This window comes from Cucurbita moschata, unplaced genomic scaffold (genome assembly GCF_002738365.1).
Source record: "Cucurbita moschata cultivar Rifu unplaced genomic scaffold, Cmos_1.0 Cmo_Scf00001, whole genome shotgun sequence".
Lineage (NCBI taxonomy): Eukaryota > Viridiplantae > Streptophyta > Magnoliopsida > Cucurbitales > Cucurbitaceae > Cucurbita > Cucurbita moschata.
The window spans coordinates 5444216-5467361 of NW_019268517.1; the positions used below are offsets into that span (position 1 = coordinate 5444216).

General features: G+C 38.7%; 2 protein-coding genes across 2 annotated transcripts; one reads left to right on the forward strand and one right to left on the reverse strand.

The window, feature by feature from the left end:
- On the reverse strand, positions 1-738 carry LOC111445192. Its single transcript, XM_023083475.1, has one exon. It carries the CDS (start codon positions 736-738, stop codon positions 1-3), a length of 738 nt encoding a protein of 245 aa, XP_022939243.1.
- Positions 739-19826: 19088 nt separating this feature from the next.
- LOC111449610 (14 kDa proline-rich protein DC2.15-like) lies at positions 19827-20325 on the forward strand. Its single transcript, XM_023089586.1, has one exon. The coding sequence runs from the start codon at positions 19856-19858 to the stop codon at positions 20264-20266; it is 411 nt and encodes a 136-aa protein (XP_022945354.1). The 5' UTR covers positions 19827-19855; the 3' UTR covers positions 20267-20325.
- The last annotated feature ends 2821 nt before the right edge of the window (positions 20326-23146 follow it).

Sequence of the window (23146 nt, forward strand, 5' to 3'; positions counted from 1 at the left end):
CTAATATCGAGGTCTCTGGAACGGTGGTTGGAACTCTGTGGTATCGACCTCGACAGGGCGTTTCCTCCCCGTGGTGACTGTTGGCTCTGTTTTCTTTTCCTCTGGGGGTTCCTCTAGGGCCTTGGCCGTCCTTAGGGCTTCTTCATTGGTTTTTGGGTTAAAGGCCTCTAACATGCGGCGGGTTTTCGGATTCAATCCTAACACAAATTTTTCTGTCTGTTTCTCTTCAGTGTCGGCTAAAGACGGTGTAAACCTTCTCAATCTCATGAAGTCCTGATCGTACTGATCCACCGTGCGATCACCTTGGGTTAAGTGGTTAAACTCTTGCTGTTTCTTTATACGGGTTTTCTTTGGATAATAGTATTTTAGAAAGGCTTCCTTGAAGGTCTCCCATGTTGTAATTCCCCCGCTCGGGTTGATGCTCTGTTTGTTATCCGACCACCACACTTCTGCATCTTTTTGTAACACGTATGTCGCACATGCCACCTTATGTTCATCAGGGCATCTCATTGATTCAAAGGTTGTTTCCATGTTTGCGATCCACATCTGAGCCGCTGTGGGATCTTCCTTTGAACCGACAAAAGGACGGGGGTTGTACCGCCTGAAATCCTTTAACCAACTCGCGCCTCTATTCGGGTGTGGGTTGTTTACCAATTGGATAGCTACCGCATCCACCGATTGTGGGGCCGTCGCATTGGCTTGTTGCGTGGCCATCGCGTTGGCTGGTTGCGTGGCCATCGCGTTAGCTGGTTGCGTGGCTATTGCCGCGACTTGTTGCGTAGCCAACAATGTGGCCTGTTGTGTGTCTAGCATGGTTTGCATATTTTTTTGAAGAGATTCCAACAGTAACTTTATGGCGGGGTCTAACCTGGTCTGTGGTGCAGCTTGAGGGGGCGGTGTATATTCCGGAGGGGGTACAGCTTGTGGGGGAGGTGCATATTCAGGAGGGGTACAGCTTGTGGAGGAGGTGCATATTCAGGAGGGGGTACAAACGCATATGGGCCGGTAGTCGACCCCTCTTGGTAAGAACTTCTATCGGCGTCTCCTCTTCCTCCTCTTCTAATGGGAGGTCGTCCCCTCCCTCTCCTACCTCTTCTACGTCCTCTGTGTGGCATGGTTCTAGAAACCAAGAAAGAATTCTAGCTAAGTTTATGATTTATAACATTCCCTACATCCTACCATATAATTCATATGTATACATACATATAAAAGAAAAACATAAATATCGTAACATAAAGATATGCATTACATCAAATCACATCGACATTAGATAACATCAACCTTTTTTCATACAGTAACATGTCATGCATGATTTAAAGCCAACCACATTAAATACATCACGCATGTCATACATTCCTCATTCTATATAAGGTGTACCTGGCAACGACGGGGCATCGGTAATTGGACCGTGGAACATGCCAAGCCTACTCTGTAGGCTAGTCTACAAGATCTATAACTTGGCTCTGATACCAACTGTAACGACCATAATATTTTACCTATTTAATCTAAGGTCATTACCATACTTTGAAATGCGGAATATACATTTAATGGACCCTATTCATAAATGCTTTTCGCACTCGCCTTTTTATTACCTCAAAAAAAAAAAAAAAGATTACAAGAATGAATAGTTTATTCTACCCTAAGGTTTATTATGCAAATACATTTTATCCTATTCTAACCTATACTAGAAATGGAAAAAAAACAACCAACTACCCTATGCATGTGCCACGATCCTGAGGTGTCCGATGCCGTCGTCGTTGTCACATGGGTGCCTTGCCCTTATCTGCAAAAGTAAAGTAGCACGAGGCTTGAGTATTTCTAGAGTACTCAGTAAGTGACCCCCTATCGGGGTTATGCGACAAATACATGCAATGAAATGATGGGACCTATCGTTCCATTTCGTTTCGTTTCGTTTCATTTCGTTTTCCCAACGGTGTAATCCTAACAGGTAATCGTGGACGTGTACCATATACTCTACACGCAGCCCATACGTGCGAGTATGGGCTCACCAGCTAGTTCGCACATCGCTGGGCCACTGTCCCTAGCTGGTGGGCATGCTCTAGGGGCCCATCGGGACCCGTTAAAACTAAAACCGTCACAGCAGCGCTATGCAGGGCATAACGATCGTTGTCCTACCATTTGGATGTACGCGTCCATACCCTCGTGATGGGATAGGGGTATCCCCCCAAATGCATGAACACAAAATATGTATGAGGTCCCACTAGTTCTACAGTCATCATTCAATGAGCATAATCCCGTGTCACGTTTTCATGCTTACATGTCATTCTCATTCTCATTTCCTTACATATCATACATATTTCTAGCGGGGTTATGTATCATGCAATTTACCATATTTCATGTCATGCAATTCATTCAATCACATTCCCATACTCATACAACAAGCCATAATCGTACACGGGTCACACATCGTCACATGCATTCATATCACATCCACTAAGCAGAATAAATAATCTACATTCACGTTCACATGATTTCGTACTTAAGCACATTAAGCTAGCATACAATTTAATGGCACGTGAATAACCACGGGCACATGCCAACATACAGCAATTAATGCGTAACCTACAACGGATGAGGCACTTACTTGGTAGGCCTTAGCCGAAGTACTCCCTAGAATATAATGTAAGCTCCTAGCTCCTCGTGGACGTTCTACGCTTCCGTTGGTGGTTGGTTCCTATTGGTTCATGAGTCACTTCCGTTAGTATTCCACAAATAATAATAAATTCCCATCTGGAATTTGTGAAATACGACCTTAAAATGTTCCCTTTTTCCTTTAAACAAGGCCAAAACTAGGTCTTGGAGGGTCGAAACGGTGTCAAACGGGCAGGAAACAAGTTTCCTGAGCCGAATAAGCTGAATAAGCCGCCAGAGCCGAGGAGCCGCCGCCGAGCCGATGAAGCCGCCTGAGCCGAGAGGAGCTGCGCGGCAGACGTGATACGTGGCACAATCAGAGAGCGACGCGTGTGCAGGCGTCTCGGGTCGAGGCGCAGGTTAACGGGTCGCTCGCGGGTCTCGGGCCGAACGCGGGTGACTGGCCGCGCAGTGATGGGCCGGCTCGCGGGTGACGGGCCGCGGGGTGATGGGTCGGCTCGCGGGTGAAGGTCGGGTGTTTGGGCTGCGGGTAACGTGGGTTCTGGGCTGACCGAAGGGACGGGGTTCGGTTTGGGTTTCCAGATCCAGATCTCGGGTCGGACTTCGTCCTCTTCGCCCGACTGCCTGCGCGATTTTCTAGAGATCTCTCTCTCCTCAACAACGTCGTCTCGACGTCCTTTTTCCCCTTTTTTTGCCCCCATTCCCGAGCTTATCCTTCATCCTAACCTCGTTTTTGGTACATATTTCGTGGGTAAGGGCCTCACACTCCCGGATCTGGAGAAGCTCGAAAGTCCGCCGTTCCGTCTTCCTTGCCGACGGTGTTCAGCGTACGGGATTCGTCTAAAACCTACTCCTGATGTGTGTAAAGGGTTCTAGTATTACTTTTGTGGTGTGAAATGGGGATTTTCGACGTCGAAACTGTTGGTTATAAACTTGTTTTTATTATTTGTTTTTTATTATTATTATTATTTTATTTCTGTTGTTTATTTCTCCATGAAGAAAGGTCGGAAATATTGTAAGTAGGGGAAGGAACTAATTTTTAGGGAGTGGAGTAGTAGGAGTGGAAGGAGTGGTGAAGTGCTTGCTGATTTGTAGCAGAAATAGGTAAATTTTTTAGTATATAAAGAAAATGGTGCCAAGTTCTAAAGACACCACAAAAACAAGAAATAATTTGTGTGTCTTCGTTTATTCTCCCCTTCTATTGCGTTTTTTTTCTTACAATTGGTATCAGAGCGTTAAGATCAAGGCCAGTTTTCAATCATGTCTCACTTAGAGATTGAGTGGTCAAGAAGGGAGAGAGATAAAAAATGAGACAGGAATCGAGTGACAGGAGCCAAAACACCGATGCGATAGAAGGTGATGCCTCACATGAGGTGAGTGTACGGATTCAAGAAAAGGAGGGATCTGTCACACTCAAATACCCGATGCTGCAACTATGCAGCTTGGGCGATTAAGATGGAGGTATTTATGACGGCACAAGGTGTTTGGGAGGCAATTGAGTCACCCGAAACAGTAGATAACCGTAAAGATATGATGGCTTTAGCAGCTATTTATCAAAGTATTGGAGAAGATACGTTGCTACAGTTGGGTGCCAAGAAAACGGCCAAGGAAGCCTAGATCATGCTGAAAAATATGAATCTAGGTGCGGAAAGAGTGAAAGAAGTTAGAACGCAGACTCTCTGGCGGGAGTTTGAAGCGTTGAGGATGGGTGATTCAGAAAGTATTGATGAGTATTCTAGAAAACTCACCATTATTGTCAACAAATTGAGAGGCCTCGACAATACTGTGGATGATATCCAAGTAGCTAAGAAACTTCTACGATCCACCTCTGCAAAGTTTCTTCAAATTACCTCAACGATTGAGGAGTTCAGTGATCTCAAAACGAAATTCGTTGACGAGATTATTGGATTACTCAAGGCACATGAAGAAAGGTTGCAAGGGTTTGGAGAAAAAGATGAAACCGTTCTCCTCACTCATGCAGAATGAAAGGAACGAGAGACTGCAAAATCCTCAAAGAAAGAATGGAAGGATCAAGGCAGTTCCAGAGGAGGCAGGGGACATGGTCGCGGAAGATGGAGAGGCCGTGGGAGAAGTGACTGGCATCGAGGAGATGAAGGAGAGTCGCAAACTCAAAAGAAGAGATTTGACAAAAGTAAAATTAAATGTTTCAGGTGTCAGAAAATGGGACACTTCGCATCAAAGTGTTCCACAAAAGACGAACAACTCAACCTGATAGAGATGCAAAAGGATGAGGAGTCTTCACTGCTGATGATAGAGGCGCGTGAAATTAAAACCACACATGACAAAGAGCCTAATTTTGTGATGTTGAATGAAACTATAGTGCCGCCACTAGACAATATTGAACCTGAAAATTCCTGGTTCCTAGATACTGGAGCAAGCAACCACATGTCAGGAGAAAGGAGGGTCTTTCGTGAGCTCGACACATCTATTGTTGGAAAGGTACGCTTCATTGATAACTCTGTAATAGACATTTGTGGTCGAGGAATAGTGCTCTTCAAATACAAAACGGATGAGCACTTGATCTTATCGCAAGTCTATTACATACCTAAACTCAAGAGCAATATTATAAGTTTGGGACAACTGGATGAGAGTGAAAATAAAATTGTCATAGAGAACAGTGTGATGAAGATATATGACAGAGCTAGGAGCCTGATTATTATGGTGACCAGACAATCCAACAGATTGTATGTAGTAAAGCTGAAGCTTGCCGATCAGGTGTGTTTAATGACAAATATCAGTAACAGAGGTTGGCTCTGGCACGCGAGGTATGGACACCTAAATTTTCACTCTTTAAAGCAATTAAATGACAAGAGAATGGTTGAAGGGTTGCCGAGAATCACCCAGGTCAATCAATTATGCGATGGGTGTTTAATTGGAAAGCAGCATAGGACTCCTTTTCCCCGAACAACAACATATCGTGCGAAGGAGTCATTGGATCTTGTCCATGGAGATCTATGTGGACCTATTTCGCCAATGACGTATGGAGGTAACAAATATTTTATGTTACTAGTGGATGATTGTTCACGATTTATGTGGGTGTTTATGTTGAAAAACAAGAATGAAACACTGCTGGTGTTTAAAAAATTCAAGATCAGTGTGGAGGTAGAGAAAGGCAGGAAGATTAAGAGCTTTAGAACGGACCGTGGAGGACAGTTTGTATCTACTGCTTTTAAAGACTATTGCGAGAATGTTGGCATGAAGAGACTTCTTACTGCACCATTTTCACCACAGCAAAATGGCGTAGTAGAAAGGCGTAATCGAACGGTGGTAGAGATGGCCAGATGTATGTTAAAGAGCAAAGAGATGCCTGCAAAATTTTGGGGAGAGGCTATCAAAACTGCCGTGTATATTCTGAACAGATCGCCAACAAAAGGAGTTGCAGATGGTACACCGTATCAAGCTTGGTTTGACAAGATACTAAAGGTTCATCACTTTAAAATCTTCGGGTGTCTTGCTCATGCCAAGAATACATATTCACACATTCCTAAACTTGCTGATAGGAGTGTGAAGACAATTATGTTAGGATATGAAGAAGGAACCAAAGCTTACCGACTATTGGATCCACAAAAGAACAGAATTATGGTGAGCAGGGATGTGGTGTTCGAAGAGGAGAAAAAGTGGTGTTAGGAAGAAATCACAAACGGTGATGATGAACAAAGAGGAACTTTCACCTTTCAAATTTCAGAAAAACAGAGTAAAACAGAGAAAATATTGTTGAAATCATCAAAAGATATTTCAATTCATGCAACATTGAAGAAGAATAAAGTTTCATATGATAAATTTTGGGTGGATTACAATTTAGAGTTATTGTATTTCATTATTGTATTTTAAGACTATTTAGTTACTTTAGGTTACAATTACATAATGGCTAATTATGGCCATAAAGTGTGAATGCTACCACTCTTGGAATGCCTTTAGTAGTTTCATTTTTGAGGCTATATAAAGCCTTTTATGTTGTATTTGTAATAAGACTTAGAAGATATATCAAAAGAAGCATTTGTGCTTTTCTTTAGCCAATGGCTAAGTTTCTTTGCAATTCTATGTAGTTTAGATTGCATGTAGAATCATTCAAGCTCGACATGATCAATCTTGCTTGTGGAGTGATTCGAATCTCAAACAAGTGTTTGAGATATTTGATCAACAAGAATCATTGAAGCTAGACATGATCGATCTTGCTTCTGGAGTGATTCGAATCTCAAACAAAGTGTTCTTGGCTTGAGATATTCGATCGACAAGGTAATCCGAATCTTATTCCCCTTGTAGTTGATTCCTTATCATATCAGGTTCTCTCTCCTTTTTTCTCACCGTTTTTGTTTCTTTGCAGGTTCTTTCAAGGTGGCTGAAGGTCGGGGACGCGATTTGTGGCATCCTAGCCCTCGGCCGCCCTTTGTAGGTCGTGTGCGAGCGAAAACTCCAGCGTTCGCTGGAGATTTCGGCTCTGCCGACGACCATCATTTTTTTTTTTGGTTCTGTTACACTATGGATCGATATGCTTCTTATTTGTTATGTATATGTTATAATATATGAATTGTTTGATAATAATTACGGTACGATGTGTTCAATGATAAGCGTGAGATAGGATACGAGAGGATGAACAAAACGAAATGTAACGATAGGAGTAAAATACATTCATGAAACGTTAAGGTTAGGTTACATATCGGAGTGATATGGATAAGAGAGATTGATGAAAGAATACGGTTAGGTTACGGGTAGAAAGGGATAGGTTGTGATAGATTGATAGAACGATAGCGTTAGGATTGATAGAACGATAGCGCTAGAATTGATAGAACGATAGCGTTAGGTTACGTTCTTGTGATGATATGACTAAGGTACGTTCACGTAATGATATGTCTGTGATAGGTATAAGAACGTTAAGGCTATGATAAGTTAGAAAACGATATTAGTTATGGAAAGGGCGTAAAGGTAGTTCACGTCACTTTAGAATTTGGGGATGTCCAGCACATGTGTTGTTGCAAAACTCCAAGAAATTAGAACGTCGTTCAAAATTATGTCTATTCGTAGGATACCCCAAAGAGACGAAAGGTGGTTTGTTTTATGACCCTCAAGAAAATAGAGTGTTTGTATCAACAAACGCTACATTCTTAGAGGAAGACCACGTAAGAAATCATCAACCTTGCAGCAAACTAGTATTAAGTGAGGTTTGTAAAGAAGCAATTGATAAAACAACAAGAGTTGTTGATCAAGCTGGTCCTTCAACAAGAGTTGTTGATGGAGATGACACTTCTTGTCAATCACATACTTCTCAAGAGTTGAGAATGCCTCGACGTAGTGGGAGGGTTATAACTCAACCCGATCGTTACTTGGGTTTGGCAGAAACTCAAGTCATCATACCTGATGATGGCGTTGAGGATCCATTGACCTATAAACGGGCAATGAATGATGAAGATAGAGATCAGTGGATTAAAGCCATGAATCTTGAAATGGAGTCAATGTACTTCAATTAAGTCTGGAAACTTGTAGATCAACCAGATGGGGTAAAACCTATTGGTTGAAATAGATCTATAAGAGGAAACGAGACCAAACCGGTAAGGTTCAGACCTTTAAAGTTTGACTAGTAGCTAAGGGTTATATCCAAAGAGAGGGGGTGGACTATGAAGAAACCTTCTCTCCTGTTGCTATGCTTAAATCGATTAAAATACTCTTGTCTATTGCCACATTTTATGATTATAAAATTTGGCAAATGGATGTTAAGACAACCTTTTTAAACGGCAATCTTGAAGAGAGTATCTATATGGCTCAACCAGAGGGGTTCATTGAACAGGATCACGAGTAAAGGGTTTGCAAGCTTAAAAGATCCATTTATGGGTTGAAGCAAGCATCTAGATCCTGGAATATAAAGTTTGATACTGCGATCAAATCTTATGGCTTTAAACAGAATGTTGACGAACCTTGTGTTTATAAAAGGATAGTCAACTCTATAGTAGCTTTCCTGGTGTTGTACGTTGACGATATCTTACTCATTGAAAATGATGTGGGATGTCCGACTGACATTAAGCATTGGCTAGAGACACAATCTCAAATGAAAGATTTGGGAGAGGCTCAGTTTTTTCTTGGAATTCAAATTGTTTGGAATTGCAAGAACAAAACACTAGCATTGTCTCAGGCATCGTACATCGACAAAATGTTGATTCGATATAAGATGCAGGACTTCAACAAAGGATTATTACCTTTCAGGCATGGAGTTTATTTGTCGAAGAAACAAAGTCCTAAGACACCTCAAGAAGTTGAGGATATGAGACACATTCCCTATGCATCAGCAGTCGGTAGTCTGATGTATGCCATGCTATGTACCCGACCGGACATATGCTATGCTGTGGGAATTGTCAGCAGATATCAGTCTGATCCGAGACGTGCTCATTGAACTGCCGTTAAGAAATCCTCAAGTATCTTAGGAGAACGAGGGACTATATGCTAATGTACGGTGCTAAGAATCTGATTCTTATAGGGTACACTGACTCCGATTTTCAGACCGATGTAGATTCGAGGAAATCGACATCAGGATCTGTCTTCACTCTGAATGGAGGAGCAATAATATGGAGAAGCATAAAGCAAGGTTGCATTGCTGATTCCACCATGGAGGCTGAGTATGTTGCTGCTTGTGAAGCAGCGAAAGAATCTGTATGGCTTAGGAAGTTCTTAATTGATTTGGAAGTCGTTCCAAATATGCATCTTCCTATCACTCTTTATTGTGATAACAGTGGAGCAGTTGCAAATTCAAAAGAACCAAGAAGCCATAAGCGAGGAAAACATATTGAGTGCAAATATCATCTCATAAGGGAGATTGTGCAACGAGGAGATGTGATCGTCACACAGATAGCTTCAGAGCACAACATTGCTGATCCATTTACAAAGCCCCTCACGGCTAAAGTGTTTGAAGGGCACCTAGTGAGTCTAGGACTACGAGTTATGTAATCTAGGGCAAGTGGGAGAAAAGCCATGAGTATGTGATGCCCTAGTTTATTGTATTTATGTCTTTCTCTCTACTCAACGTTATAAAACCCCACTAGAGTTTTAGTCCAAGTGGGAGTTTGTTGGGTTTTATGCCCTAAAACTTATTGTAAACAAAAACATATTCTATTTTCAATAAAGTTATTATTGTTGTTTATTCAGTAAAGATTGTTATTGAATAAAGTGAACTTTTCGATGACCTAGGTAACTCGATCTTAATCCTGAGCTTACCATAAACTCCTGTTTATTCGGAATTATCCTTAGATTTGCATGGGTGAGAGTGGCTTGAGTTTTCCGACTCAATAGGCCTCCCATTTCAAGGGTAAGACTGGGTGAATAGCTGGGGACGTGGGGTGCAAGATGGAATTCGCTCCTACCCACTTTTAGGAATAGAAGAAAGGTAGTTCCCTTAAGCACTGACTCTAGGTCTTGAACAAGGGGCCCCACCCTCTCATTGGCCTGAGAGGGATTCGGTTTACTGGTTGGACCACAAACCAATTGTTCATAAGAGGATAAGTGGGACATAAGGAACAAGAAGTAACTTCAGGGGTAAAACGGTAAATTAACACAGCTTTAGTTACGAACAACCTGTGAAGGATCGACTTACTAATCATGGTTATATCAAATGAACAGAAATATATCTATAGTGAGGAAAGTGCAACTACTAGGCTACAGTGGAGTGTCCTAGTAGTTAATGAATGTTGGTTAACATGGTTAATGAGTTTAATGATTAATCTTGGATCGTTGGAGCCCATGATCTATAGGTCCATTAGGTCCCTCTGCTAGCTCATATCGGACTAAACCATAGAACAGTGTGACGAGTGAGTTCAAAGTGTTCGAATTCAAATTAGGGAATATGAGCTACATATATACGATATATTTAATCGCATTTTTGTTTTATTTACGAATTAAACAAAAAGAGAGAATCTAAGATATTTAAATAACTCAAATATGTGTCGGAATTGATTGGGATTGGCATATGAATTAATATTAAATATTAATTAAATAGTTTAATTAATCATTTAATATTACTTTAATTTTAAATTAATTATTCAAATTAATTCTTGAATTAAAATGAAGAAAGTCAACATGTTGACTTCATTTAATGGAAAAATCCATGTTAGTGGAATTTTGAGGTGTCAAAATTTGGTTTAACCAAACATGCATGCTTGCCACATAATCCCATACATTTGAGTGGAATTTTGAGTGTCAAAGTTTGGTGAACTCAAACTTGCATGCTTGCCACATAATCCCAAACATTTGAGTGGAATTTTGACTGTCAAAATTTGGTGATCTCAAAATTGCATGAACATGCAAACATAACTCTATAAATAGAGTGATCATGGTACATGGAAGGTCTTCCTTGGTGAAAAACCTTGAGACAAACGCTCTCTTCGTATATACTAAATCCCTCCCAAGTTTAGTCACTCACCTGATTCCACAATCCTGTTCTAAGGCTGGAGGATAGTGGAGAAGACACTAGTGGTTGTTCGAAACCGGTTCGCGAGAAAAAAGGAATTTGAACTACAAACGGTTAGTATTCAAACTCATTAAGTTTTAATACTTATGAACGTGCTAGTTATTTACTATAATTGATGTTCTAAAAGTGCCTAAGATCCAAATTGCTTCCGCATGTGTTATATTAACACCATCAATATTATGATAAAAGCATAGAACGTTATGTTAGGTCTCTTAAATTATGTGTATACAGCATGATATGAATGACATGAAATTATGATAAATGACATGAAGTATAACCCCGTAATTAAAGAACGAGAAACGATATGATATGAATGATGAATGATATCTGAAACGATATGAAAAATGAAAGGATATGTACATAATACTAGCGGGGTTGTATTAAAGGATAATGAAAATGGAAAAGTTTTGGGACCTCATGTATTATGTGTGCTCATGCATTTGGGGGGATACCCCTATCCCATCACGAGGGTACGGACGCGTACATCCAATGGCAGGACAATGATCGTTATGATTTGCATAGCGCTGCCGTGACGTTTACTAGTTCTAGCGGGTGTCCGGCCTAAGGGGCTCCTAAAGTATGCCCACCGGATAAGGAAAGTGGCCCAGCGGTGTGCGAACTAGCTTGTGAGTCCATACTCGCACGTATGGGCTGTGTGTAGAGTATATGGTACATGTCCAAAATATTCGTTAGGACAGCCACCGTAGGAAAAACGAAACGAAATGAAAGATAAGTCCCATCATTTCATTGCATGTGATTGTTCCATTTAACCCCAATAGTGGGGTCACTTACAAAATATTTCTTTAAATACTCAAGCAATGTGCTACAACATTTTTCAGGTTAAGGCAAGGCATTCCTGTTCGGCTGACGACGGCATCGCAACTCGAGACCATGGCACATGCATAGAATAGTGGTATTTATTTTATTTCGTGTCTTTTGTTGCATCGTTTTGTTGCGTCGTTTTAAAGATGTTTTCAAAACACGCAAGTCCATGGCTGTGTTTTAAGATAAATGTTATGGTTTATGAAATTTAAATGAAGTCTTCCCCATTAAATATTTATGGTACGTATACAGTAGCGACCTTAAATTAAGTAGAAAATTTCAGGTCATTATAGATTTACACTCGCACGTGTGGGTCGTGTGTAAAGAAGTACTACATATCCAATTTGTTCGAGATTGGAGGTCACTCCTAGATGCGCTAGAGCTCGATCCCAAGAGCATGTTGCATGTGTTTGCCTCAGCATTACCACTACAGTGGGTGACATACTGAGTATTTTTCGAAATACTCAAGCCGTGTGACATATATCATTTTTCAGGTAAAGACAAGACGCCCATGTACGGACGATGACGACACCAGAAATAGATACTGTGGCACGTGCATAGGGTAGTTGCATGTTTAAATTCTTAGTCTTGGTCAGTACAAAACGCTTTTATTTCATTATTTAAATTATTTCATTTGTAGTTGTTTTTGTTTTAATTTTAAATTCCAACGTTATGTTTTGAAACACGTAAGACCGACAATGTGTTCTAGTAGTTTGAAATGTTCTGAATGTGTTTTAAATTTTCCGTTATTTATGATGAGTATCTAAGAACTATATGCCGCATTTAAGAGACAAGCATGAGACTTAGTAGCGACTCTGAGTATGTAGAAATTTAGAATCATTACATAAAACATTAACTTGAGACTAAAGGAGAAGCTAAACTTTAATGGGAATGAGTGAATAAAAAAGAAAATACGAGAAACACACAACCGAATCAAATAAGTTAACAAATCAAAATTTGTTACCCATGCAGTGTTAGAAAGCCATGACAATGGGATGATCTTAGAGTCTAGGTCGAGGCCTAAGCCATCGAGGCTAGAAATAAGTCACTTAGGTTGAGGCCACCTTGGTCGAGTTGAGAAAATCTTAATGAATAGCTTTACCGAGTAAGCTTAGGTCGAGTCAAACACCTTCATCCAAGTATATGAGGAATCTCTCTGCCTTCTTTGTTTTAATATAGAACATTAGGACTTAAAAACATCTACGTTTGTTGCCACCATATTTGTGCATCATCCTAAAACATGAACGATGCACAAGATACCTTATGGTAATCTAAACTCTTCAGTAGATGAAATATCATCATCAATGATAGCCATAACTCTACCATGGTTAGGTCCTTAGAGGTCCTATTGATGATACGAAGCTTGTTTGTCTTACAATTTCATAATTATTTCATCTCTTGTATCATCTTAGGGTTGTTGGTTGTCTACGCTCGTTATTTGGTTCTCATAGTCTCTATTATTTCACGAAAGGTCTCCCACATTAGGGTAGTCGTAGTGGGGACAGAAACTACTAGAGGCACCGATGGTGCCACTTGTGGTACTCTAGGTAGTGACAAGGCTAGGCCTATATGACTTATCGAAGCTTCACGAGTCAGACTCGGATCCCTACCTCATCCTCTGGCAGGTGAACATTCTTTTCCACATTTTTTAGGTGGCATAATATGTTATCTAATATATAAGTAGCTAAATCTATGATTCCTAACATTAAATCTTCGGTTATACATAACATCCATAGTGACCCTAATTTTCCTAATCAAATATAGATATCACTGCATGCATGACATGACTAATAAGTGTGGAAAAGTCTATGAAAATATTTCATAAACGATGTCGTGGACTTAAATGTTCATAATAAATTCATTAAAACAATATTGTTATGACAATATAGCAGAAAATAGCTAACATGAATTTAAATGAGATAAAAAAAAATAACATGATGTCGTGATCTAACAAAGGGCTATTAAAACAAACATGAATGCAACTACCCTAGCTTCGATCTAATGGCCTTCACTAGAAGTCGTCATCTATACACGAGTGCCTTACCTTTACCTAAAAAAGAAGAGTAACATGTGACTTTGTATTTTAAGAAATAATCCATAAGTAACCCCACTATGGAAGTAAAAAAAATGCAATCAATTGCAATATGGTGGGACCTATCATTTCATAAAACAATCATGACATGGTTTAAACTCAGTCCAGGCAGGGTTGAATATGTAGTACTTTCTTACACACGGCCTACGCACGTGCACATAGTCTCACCAGACAGACTCATGTATATATTCCCTAGGCCTCATTTGTCGGGTTAGTGCACGCTCAGCCTACCGAAAACCACATAGAGAAAGGACCCATGTAATATCAGAACAAACATAGATATCGTAATGTACGCATTCGTATTAATCACAATGGGATAGTATCCTGAGGCAAATGACATACATAAATGCATGAGGTCCCCATATCTTAAAACCATGGCATAAGTTTATGATTCAAGTCATAAATCCATTCATTCATGACATAACAAATCTGTGAGACATGCATACGTAATAATTGTCATATCTTCCCTAATTAACATCATTTACATAGCTTGGCGTATGGAGCTTTATGAATCATATCATCAATATAATTCCACAACATGGTAACATGGTATAGTCGTATTATAGCATACCTTATAACAAAACATAATAGGACATAGCATAATTTATAACATAGCATAGCATCACCTAATACATGCAAACAGTCATAACAATGACATGTGCAGGGTTTACTAAATTTCTTGAGTTGATGTTCGTTTTATCCTACTCGTCAAGGAATAGTTCCAAAACTAACTCCAAATCAACTTCCTCTATTTTCTTTTTTCTTCATCGTGTTCTCCAAATTGGCGTTGGCTAGAAATAAAATAAATGACAGTATGGAGATTGAGAAATAACACACAAACCTTAAGCTTGGAATAACTGTAGGCACTTCTTCATTGTTTATGATTGTATCTCCTCAGTCTAGAAGTATGATTATTTACTAAATATGTTTCATACTCAATATTTTCTATTTTTTAGGTAAAGGCAAAGACATCATAAGCAACACAGTGATTGCTATAGAGAGTTTCGATAGAGTTTTGTTTATATTACAAATTTTCATTCTTTTAATATCTTATCCAAACATGTTTCATTTGAAACAAGGATGAGTTTCATGTTATCGAAGTTTAACAGTCCAAAATGAATGTTTTATTCTACCCTATGGTTTATTATGCAAATACATTTCAACCTATACTAACCTATACTAATGATGCAACCAAATTAAGCCTAGACTACGAAATGGAAAAAAACAAATAACTACCCTATGCATGTGCCACGGTCCTGGGATGTACGATGCCGCCGTTGTTGTCACATGGATGCCTTGCCCTTATCTGCAAAAGTAAAGTAGCATGAGGCTTGAGTATTTGTAGAATACTCAGTAAGTGACCCCCTTTCCGGATTATGCGACAAACACATGCAATGAAATGATGGGACCTATCTTTCGTTTCGTTTTTCCTACGGTGTAATCCTAACAGGTAATCGTGGACGTATACCATATACTCTACACGCAGCCCATACGTGCGAGTATGGGCTCACCAGCTAGTTCGCACACCATTGGGCTACTGTCCCTAGCCGGTGGGCATACTCTTGGAGCCCTTTATACCGGGACCTGTTAAAACTAGAACCGTCACGACAACGCTATGTAAGGCATGACGATCGTTGTCCTGTCATTGGATGTACGCGTCCGTACCCTCGTGATAGGGTAGGAGTATCCCCCCAAATGCATGAACACACAATATGCATGAGGTCCCACTAGTCCTACAGTTATCATTAATGAATATAACCTCGTGTCACGTTTTCATGCTTACATGTCATTCTCATTCTCATTTCGTTACATGTCATACATATTCCTAGTGGGGTTATGTTTGCAATTTACCGTATTTCATGTCATACAATTCATACAGCTACATTCAAATATTCATACAAACAAGCCATAATTGTACAAGGGCCACACATCGTCACATGCATAACATATCACATCAACTAAGCAGCATATATAACATACATTCACATTCACATGATTTCGTACTTAAGCACATTAAGCTAGCATACAATTTAATGACACGTGCATATCCACGTACACGTGCCAACATACAGCAATTAACGCGTAACCTACGACGGGTGAGCCACTTACTTGGTAGGCCTTAGCCGAAGTACTCCCTAGAATATAACGTAAGCTCCTAGCTCCTCGTGGACGTTCTACGCTTCCGTTGGTGGTTGGTTCCTATTGGTTCATTAGTCACTTTCGTTAGTATTTAACAAATAATAATAAATTCCCACCTGGAATTTGTGAAATACGACCTTAAAATGTTCCATTTTAACTTAAACAGGGCCGAAACCAGGTTCGGGAGGGTCGGAACGGTGTCAAACGGGATGAAAATAGGTTTTCTGAGCCGAATAAGCCGTCGGAGCCGAGGAGCCGCCGCCGAGCCGATTAATCTGCCGACGCCGAGAGGAGCCGCGCTGCAGACGTGCCACGTGGCATAATCAGAGAGCGACGCGTGTGCAGGAGTCTCGGGTCGAGGCAGGGTTAACGGATCACTCATGGGTGACGGGCCGTGCGCGGTGATGGGCCGGTTCACCCTAACCCCGTTTTTTGTACAAATTTCATTGGTAAGGACCTCACACTTCCGGATCTGGAGAAGCTCGGAAGTTCACCGTTCCGTCTTCCTTGCCGATGGTGTTCAGCGTAAGGGACTCGTCCAAAACCTACTCCTGAGGTGTATAAAGGGTTCTGAGGTTACTTTTGTGGTGTAAAATGGGGGTTCTGACGTCGATTCGTATGGTTCGGCTTCACCGGAGTTCCGTCGTTTTTCTGTTCCTTCTCGTTTTATTTTGACTGTTTTCATTTCTTTGTAGGTTCTCCCAGGGTGGCGAAAGGTCAGGGACGCGATTTGTGGCATCCCCGCCCTCGACCACCCTTTATGGGTCATGTGCGAGCGAAAACTCCAGTGTTGGAGTTTTCGGCTTTGCCGACGACCCTCATTTTTTTTTGTTATATATTTTTGTGATAGAATATGAACATTCTACACAAACTGAGAAAAAAAAATTATAAGAGAATTAAAAGAGATAAGCGCAACAAAACATATATTCGATCTTGAGCCCAAAGCTTTGATACCAAAATGATATGGATAAGGAATCAATACAAGGAGAATAAGATTCGGATTACCTTGATGATCAAGATCAAGAGTAAAGAAAATTCGTTTCTAAACTCGTGATTCGAATCACTCCACAAGAGGTTTGATCAATAACACTTGAATGACTCTACATGCAAGTTCTAAATACAAGTATTTGCAAAAAAAAGTTTAGCTCTCAACAAAGCTAAAATAGAAATTTTATTCTTAATTCCAAAATTTGATGTCTAATCAAAGAAAAGAAGGCTTTATATAGCCCTTACAACCTTAACCTAATACATAACTCCCAAATTAAATAGGCTAGTAAATGAAAAATACCCATGACCTCCATATTAAAATGGCTCGTTAATGGTGGAATATAGTAACCTATGTGGGTTACAATATAACCTTAACTCCTATATTTAAAACTAGCTTAAATATGACAAACAAATAGTTAAACTATAATTAAATAATGCAATTAATAAAATGTGCTTATTGACTCCTCCTTGGACTAGTTTCATAAATTCAGCGGAGTTCATTAAATGCAACTTAAAGTGCATTTAATTCATCCCTTTCTTGAAGCTCAACTTTGCACAACATATAAAGGAGGTCTCCAGCGTCTTCTAGAATTTTCTTTGATGAGCTCACCATAGCTTGAATATAACTGTGTAAGATTTGTTGTAGCTTCTTAGCTCTCGTCCTTGTAATTGGACCTTGAGGTATAGAACTTCATTGGTCGTGGTTCATATAATTTTTGTTAGACTTAGGCTAGAATAGAATGTTTTAAACTTAAACGCATATTTATTTTATTTCGTGTCTTTTGTTGCGTCGTTTTAAAGATGTTTTCAAAACACGCAAGTCCATGGCTGTGTTTTAAGATAAATGTTATGTTTTATGGAATTTAAATGAAGTCTTCCACATTTAATATTTATGGAAAGTATACAGTAGCGACCTTAAATTAAGTAGAAAATTTCGGGTCGTTACAGATTCACACTCGCACGTGTGGGTCGTGTGTAAAGAAGTACTACACATCAAATTTGTTCGAGATTGGAGGTCACTCCTAGATGCGCTAGAGCTCGATCCCAAGAGCATGTTGCATGTGTTTGCATCAGCATGACCCCTATAGTGGGTGACTTACTGAGTATTTTTCGAAATACTCAAGCCGTGATGAAATGAACCAAGAGACATCAATCATACAATATACTTCAATGAAGATGTGAAGAAAAGGTTGTCAAAATTATCAAAAGATGTTTCAATTCATGCTACATTGAAGAAGAATAAAGTTTGATTGTTGTAAATTTTGGGTGGGTTACCATTTAGAGTAATTTAGATTATTGTATTTTAAGACATTTTATTTACTTTAGGTTATATTTACATAATGGCTAATTATGGTCATCAAGTATGAATGTTACAGAATGCCATTAATAGTTTCATTTTGAGGCTATATAAAGCCATGTATGTTATATTTGTAAGCAGACTTGGAAAATATAGTAAAAGAAGCATTTGTGCACTTCTTTAGCCAATTGCTAAGTTTCTTTGCAATTCTATGTAGTTTAGGTTGCATGTAGAATTATTCAAGCTCGACATGATCAATCTTTTTTGTGGAGTGATTCGAATCTCAATCAAGTGTTCTTGCGTTGAGATATTTGATCAACAAGAATCATTCAAGCTAGACATGATTGCTCTTTCTTGTGGAGTGATTCGAATCTCAAACAATGTTCTTGCCTTGAGATATTCGATCAACAAGGTAATCCGAATCTTATTCCCCTTGTATTGATTCCTTATCTTATCACGTGTGCCACATATCATTTTTCAGGTAAAGACAAGACGCCCATGTACGGACGACGACGATGACATCGGAGATAGATACTGTGGCACGTGCATAGGGTAGTTGCATGTTTAAATTCTTAGTCTTAGGTCAGTATAGAACGCTTTTATTTAATTATTTAAATTATTTCATTTGTAGTTGTTTTTGTTTTAATTTTAAACTCCAACGTTATGTTTTGAAACACTTAAGACCGACAATGTGTTATAGTAGCTTGAAGTGTTCTGAATGTGTTTTAAATTTTCCGTTATTTATGATGAGTATCTAAGGGCTATATTCCGCATTTAAGAGACAAGCATGAGACTTAGTAGCGACTTTGAATATGTAGAAATTTAGGATCGTTACATAAAACGTTAACTTGAGACTAAAGGAGAAGCTAAACCTTAATGGGAATGAGTGAATAAAAAATAAAATACAAGAAACACCAAACCGAATCAAATAAGTTAACAAATCAAAATTTGTTACCCATGCAGTGTTAGAAAGCCATGACAACCACAGTAAAATAATTATTTTCCCACTTGTCTAAAAATAATTTGTTACCCATTCTTGTGATAAAAATAATTTCTAGATTATCATCTATTACCCACTTGTCTTGAAGGGCTTCTATCCTATATTATTTTTCAACCATACATACAACAGTAATTTCTTTTAAAAATATTTGATATCTTATTATCAAACATCACTTGGTCTATTTTGCCACTTGACATTTTTATAATAATTTAGAAACTGACAGACTAATTGAAAACCCATCTCTCTCAAATCAATTCCTCAAAACTTAATAAAGTAAATGAAAAAGTTGGGTGTTTAGTATCCATTAATTTACAAGGAATTTTTGTGTTAAAATACAACAAATTCCCAAACGCCATCTATAAAAACCCTAACCCTTCTCATAATTCTTCACAAGCCATCGCACAAACCTACAAACCCTTCAATATCTCTCCACCAATGGCTTCCAAGCTCTCTACACCCCTTGCCCTCCTCCTCCTCGTCAACCTCCTCTTCTTCACTATGGTCAGCTCCACCTATGTCCCTTGCCCACCGCCACCACCCAAGCCCTACAAGCCCACCCCTTCAAGGCAGCCACCATCACTCCTCAAGTGCCCCAAGGACACCCTCAAGCTCGGTGTCTGCGCCGACTTGCTGGACGGTCTAGTGCACGTAGTGATCGGCTCACCACCAAAATCCCCATGCTGCACCCTAATCCAAGGCCTTGTTGACTTGGAAGATGCTGTGTGCCTTTGCACTGCGGTGAAGGCCAGAGCCTTGGGTCTCCAGATTGACCTCTCAGTTTCCCTCAGCTTGCTTTTGAACTACTGTGGAAAGAAGGTTCCGTCTGGCTTCCAATGCCCTGCTTGAAACCAAATCCTTTCATTTCCCTTTCTTGTTTCTTCTTCAATTTTCCATTTCAATGTCGTGTTTAAATAATTAGTTTGATCGTACGTCGTGTTATGATGAGTTTGGAAATCTTCTCAGAATTCCACCATCTTTTTATAGTTTCATTACAATGCAATGTAACATAATGGTACGTAGTTTTTGCAAATAAACAACGTTGTTTGTCTGTTCTCTTGTGTCTTATTACAAATTTGACGATGCATATGTTTGAAACCTCAAATCTTGTTTCACCTGTGTTACTTGCATGAAATCATAATAAACCTTTAACTTTAAAATTTTCATGACGAAATATTAAAGAGAGTAATATTAACACTCAAGTTTTAAATGACAATGTTGACGAAAAATGTAGAGACCTAAATTTAATGAAAATATGGATGTGAGTGTAACAGCCCAAGTACGCGGCTAGTAGATATTATCCGTTTAGACTCATTACTTATCGCCGTCAGCCTTACGGTTTTAAAACATGTTTTTTAGGGAGAGGTTTTCACATTCCTATAAAGAATGCTTTGTTCTCCTCTCCAACTGACGTGGGATCTCACAATCCACCCCCTTGGGGGCCTGCGTCTTTGTTGGCACACCGCTCGGTGTCTGGCTCGGATACCATTTGTAATAGCCTAAGCTCCCATTAACAGGGATTATCTAGTTTGGCCCATTACGTATCGCCGTCAGTCTCACTATTTTAAAATTTGTCTGTGAGACATGTTTCCACATTATTTTAAGAAATGTTTCGTTCTCTTTTTCAACCCGACGTGATATCTCGTAGTCTATGGGAACATTTTTAAAATTTATAAGAACATTTAAACCGTCGTGTAAGAATTTACTATTTTAAATGAGGAAGAGGATTATTATTTATATTATGTGTTGATATTTTTGTTAAATATAAGGTCAATTTATACAATACGATTAAAAAGTAGATTTAGTTGACAATATTAGATATGGACATTAATGAAAAAAGAATATAATGGTCCTTGTCAATACTCTCTGTTAGGGTCAATGAAAAGCCAATGGTAGAGATAATTCCTACATTTTTCTCTTTCTTTTCTTTCTTTCTTTATTTAATTATTATAGATCCAACTTTAATTTTAATTTTGAAAAAGATGATGAATAATTCCTGGTTCACTAAGTTGGGCAATTAATTTTTTTTTCTAATAATTATTCATTACAACCTTTTCATAATTTTTGAATTGTTGAACTTTAAAATTCATATTAATTACATCATCATATGCCTCTTTTATCTCGAGTTAATAGTATGTATTTTAATATATTTAAAATCGTAAAATAGGTTTTTTTATTAATTTAATTTATTATTATTTTTGTTTTATATATTTTTTTTCAAAATTATCTATTGACATTGACATTTCCATAAAATTGAGACTTCGATAGTTTTTTGTCAACATTAACATTTTAAACATTAATGTTAAGTAACTAATTTTAATATCTAACCAAAGGGCTATAACTTGAATAGAAAATGCAACTATCTTAACTTCCTTCTCATAGGCTACATAGTGACACTACATGGTTGTCTTACCTTCACCTGAAAAAAATAGCACTTGGTTCGATAATTTAAAAAATACTCAATAAATAATCACACTGTTGCGGTCGAAAAATGCTAATACATGCAACAATCTCTATTTTTCAGTCTGGATAGAGTTGAATGTGTAATATTTCTCTACACATGCACACATAGATCCACCTAGCAGACTCGTATACGTATCCTCTAAGTCTACTAGTTGGGCTAGCTTGCACTCACGTTGGTAGGAGCTATGGAGGGAAAGGAGCGTGCATAATATCACGACGGACATGTTATCGTAGTTTATGTAGTGTAATATATGGAGGTTTGTGCATCATAGAATATTAATATCACAACATAGTTCCATAACATGACATAATCATATTATAGTACATCTTGTATCATTGTGTAAACATAACATAACATAAAACGCATCAAAAAATCATAAAAAATTCGTCATTTGTACATCTTACAAGTCATTCAACCAAGCCAACATTAAAGCCATTTCTTAGGCGAAGTTATGAACGTATGGAAAATTAGAGTATCTTTGTTGAAGACCTACCTTGATCTACGCAAATGTGAGGATTGTTGAGCTATTCTTAGATATATTTATATTTTAAGTCTCTCCTTTGTGGGCTAGAATTGAAGCCTCAAGAAAAACAGCCCAATAAATAGTTTATACAGCTGTGCTCCATACATTAAACCTATGATAGTTAGCCAAGCTATCAAAGTTTGAATAGTTCATGACACTATGGGGTTCCGCTGATTTCCAGACGTCGTTACAAATTAGCTTTGATTAGAGGGTCCAAGCGAGCGCCCGAAGGATTCTATAATAGCCCAAAAATAAATAAACAAATAAACAAATAAAAAATAATCATAAAAAAAATGGTTAAAATAATAATAATAATAAATAAATAAACAAAATAAAACAACATTTCCCCACTTCTCTCCACTAATCATCCCTTCCCAGAATTGTAATTCCTCAACCCACCCTTGGGCCAGAAAGATATATTTGTGACAACGACTTAAGCTAGCCAGGTAAGTGACCTTACTATCGACATGGTTATATTTGTTGTTGACACATGCCCCGTGGTTCTGCACGTGTCATATATATTGATATGTGTGAATTGTCTGTGGATCGATATGCTTCTTATTTGTTATGTATATGTTATAATATGTGAATTGTTTGATAATAATTACGGTACGATGTGTTCAATGATATGCTTGAGATAGGATACGTGAAGGATGCACCAAACGAAATGTAACGATAGGAGTAAAATACATTCATGAAACGTTAAGGTTAGGTTACATACTGGAGTGATATGGATAAGAGA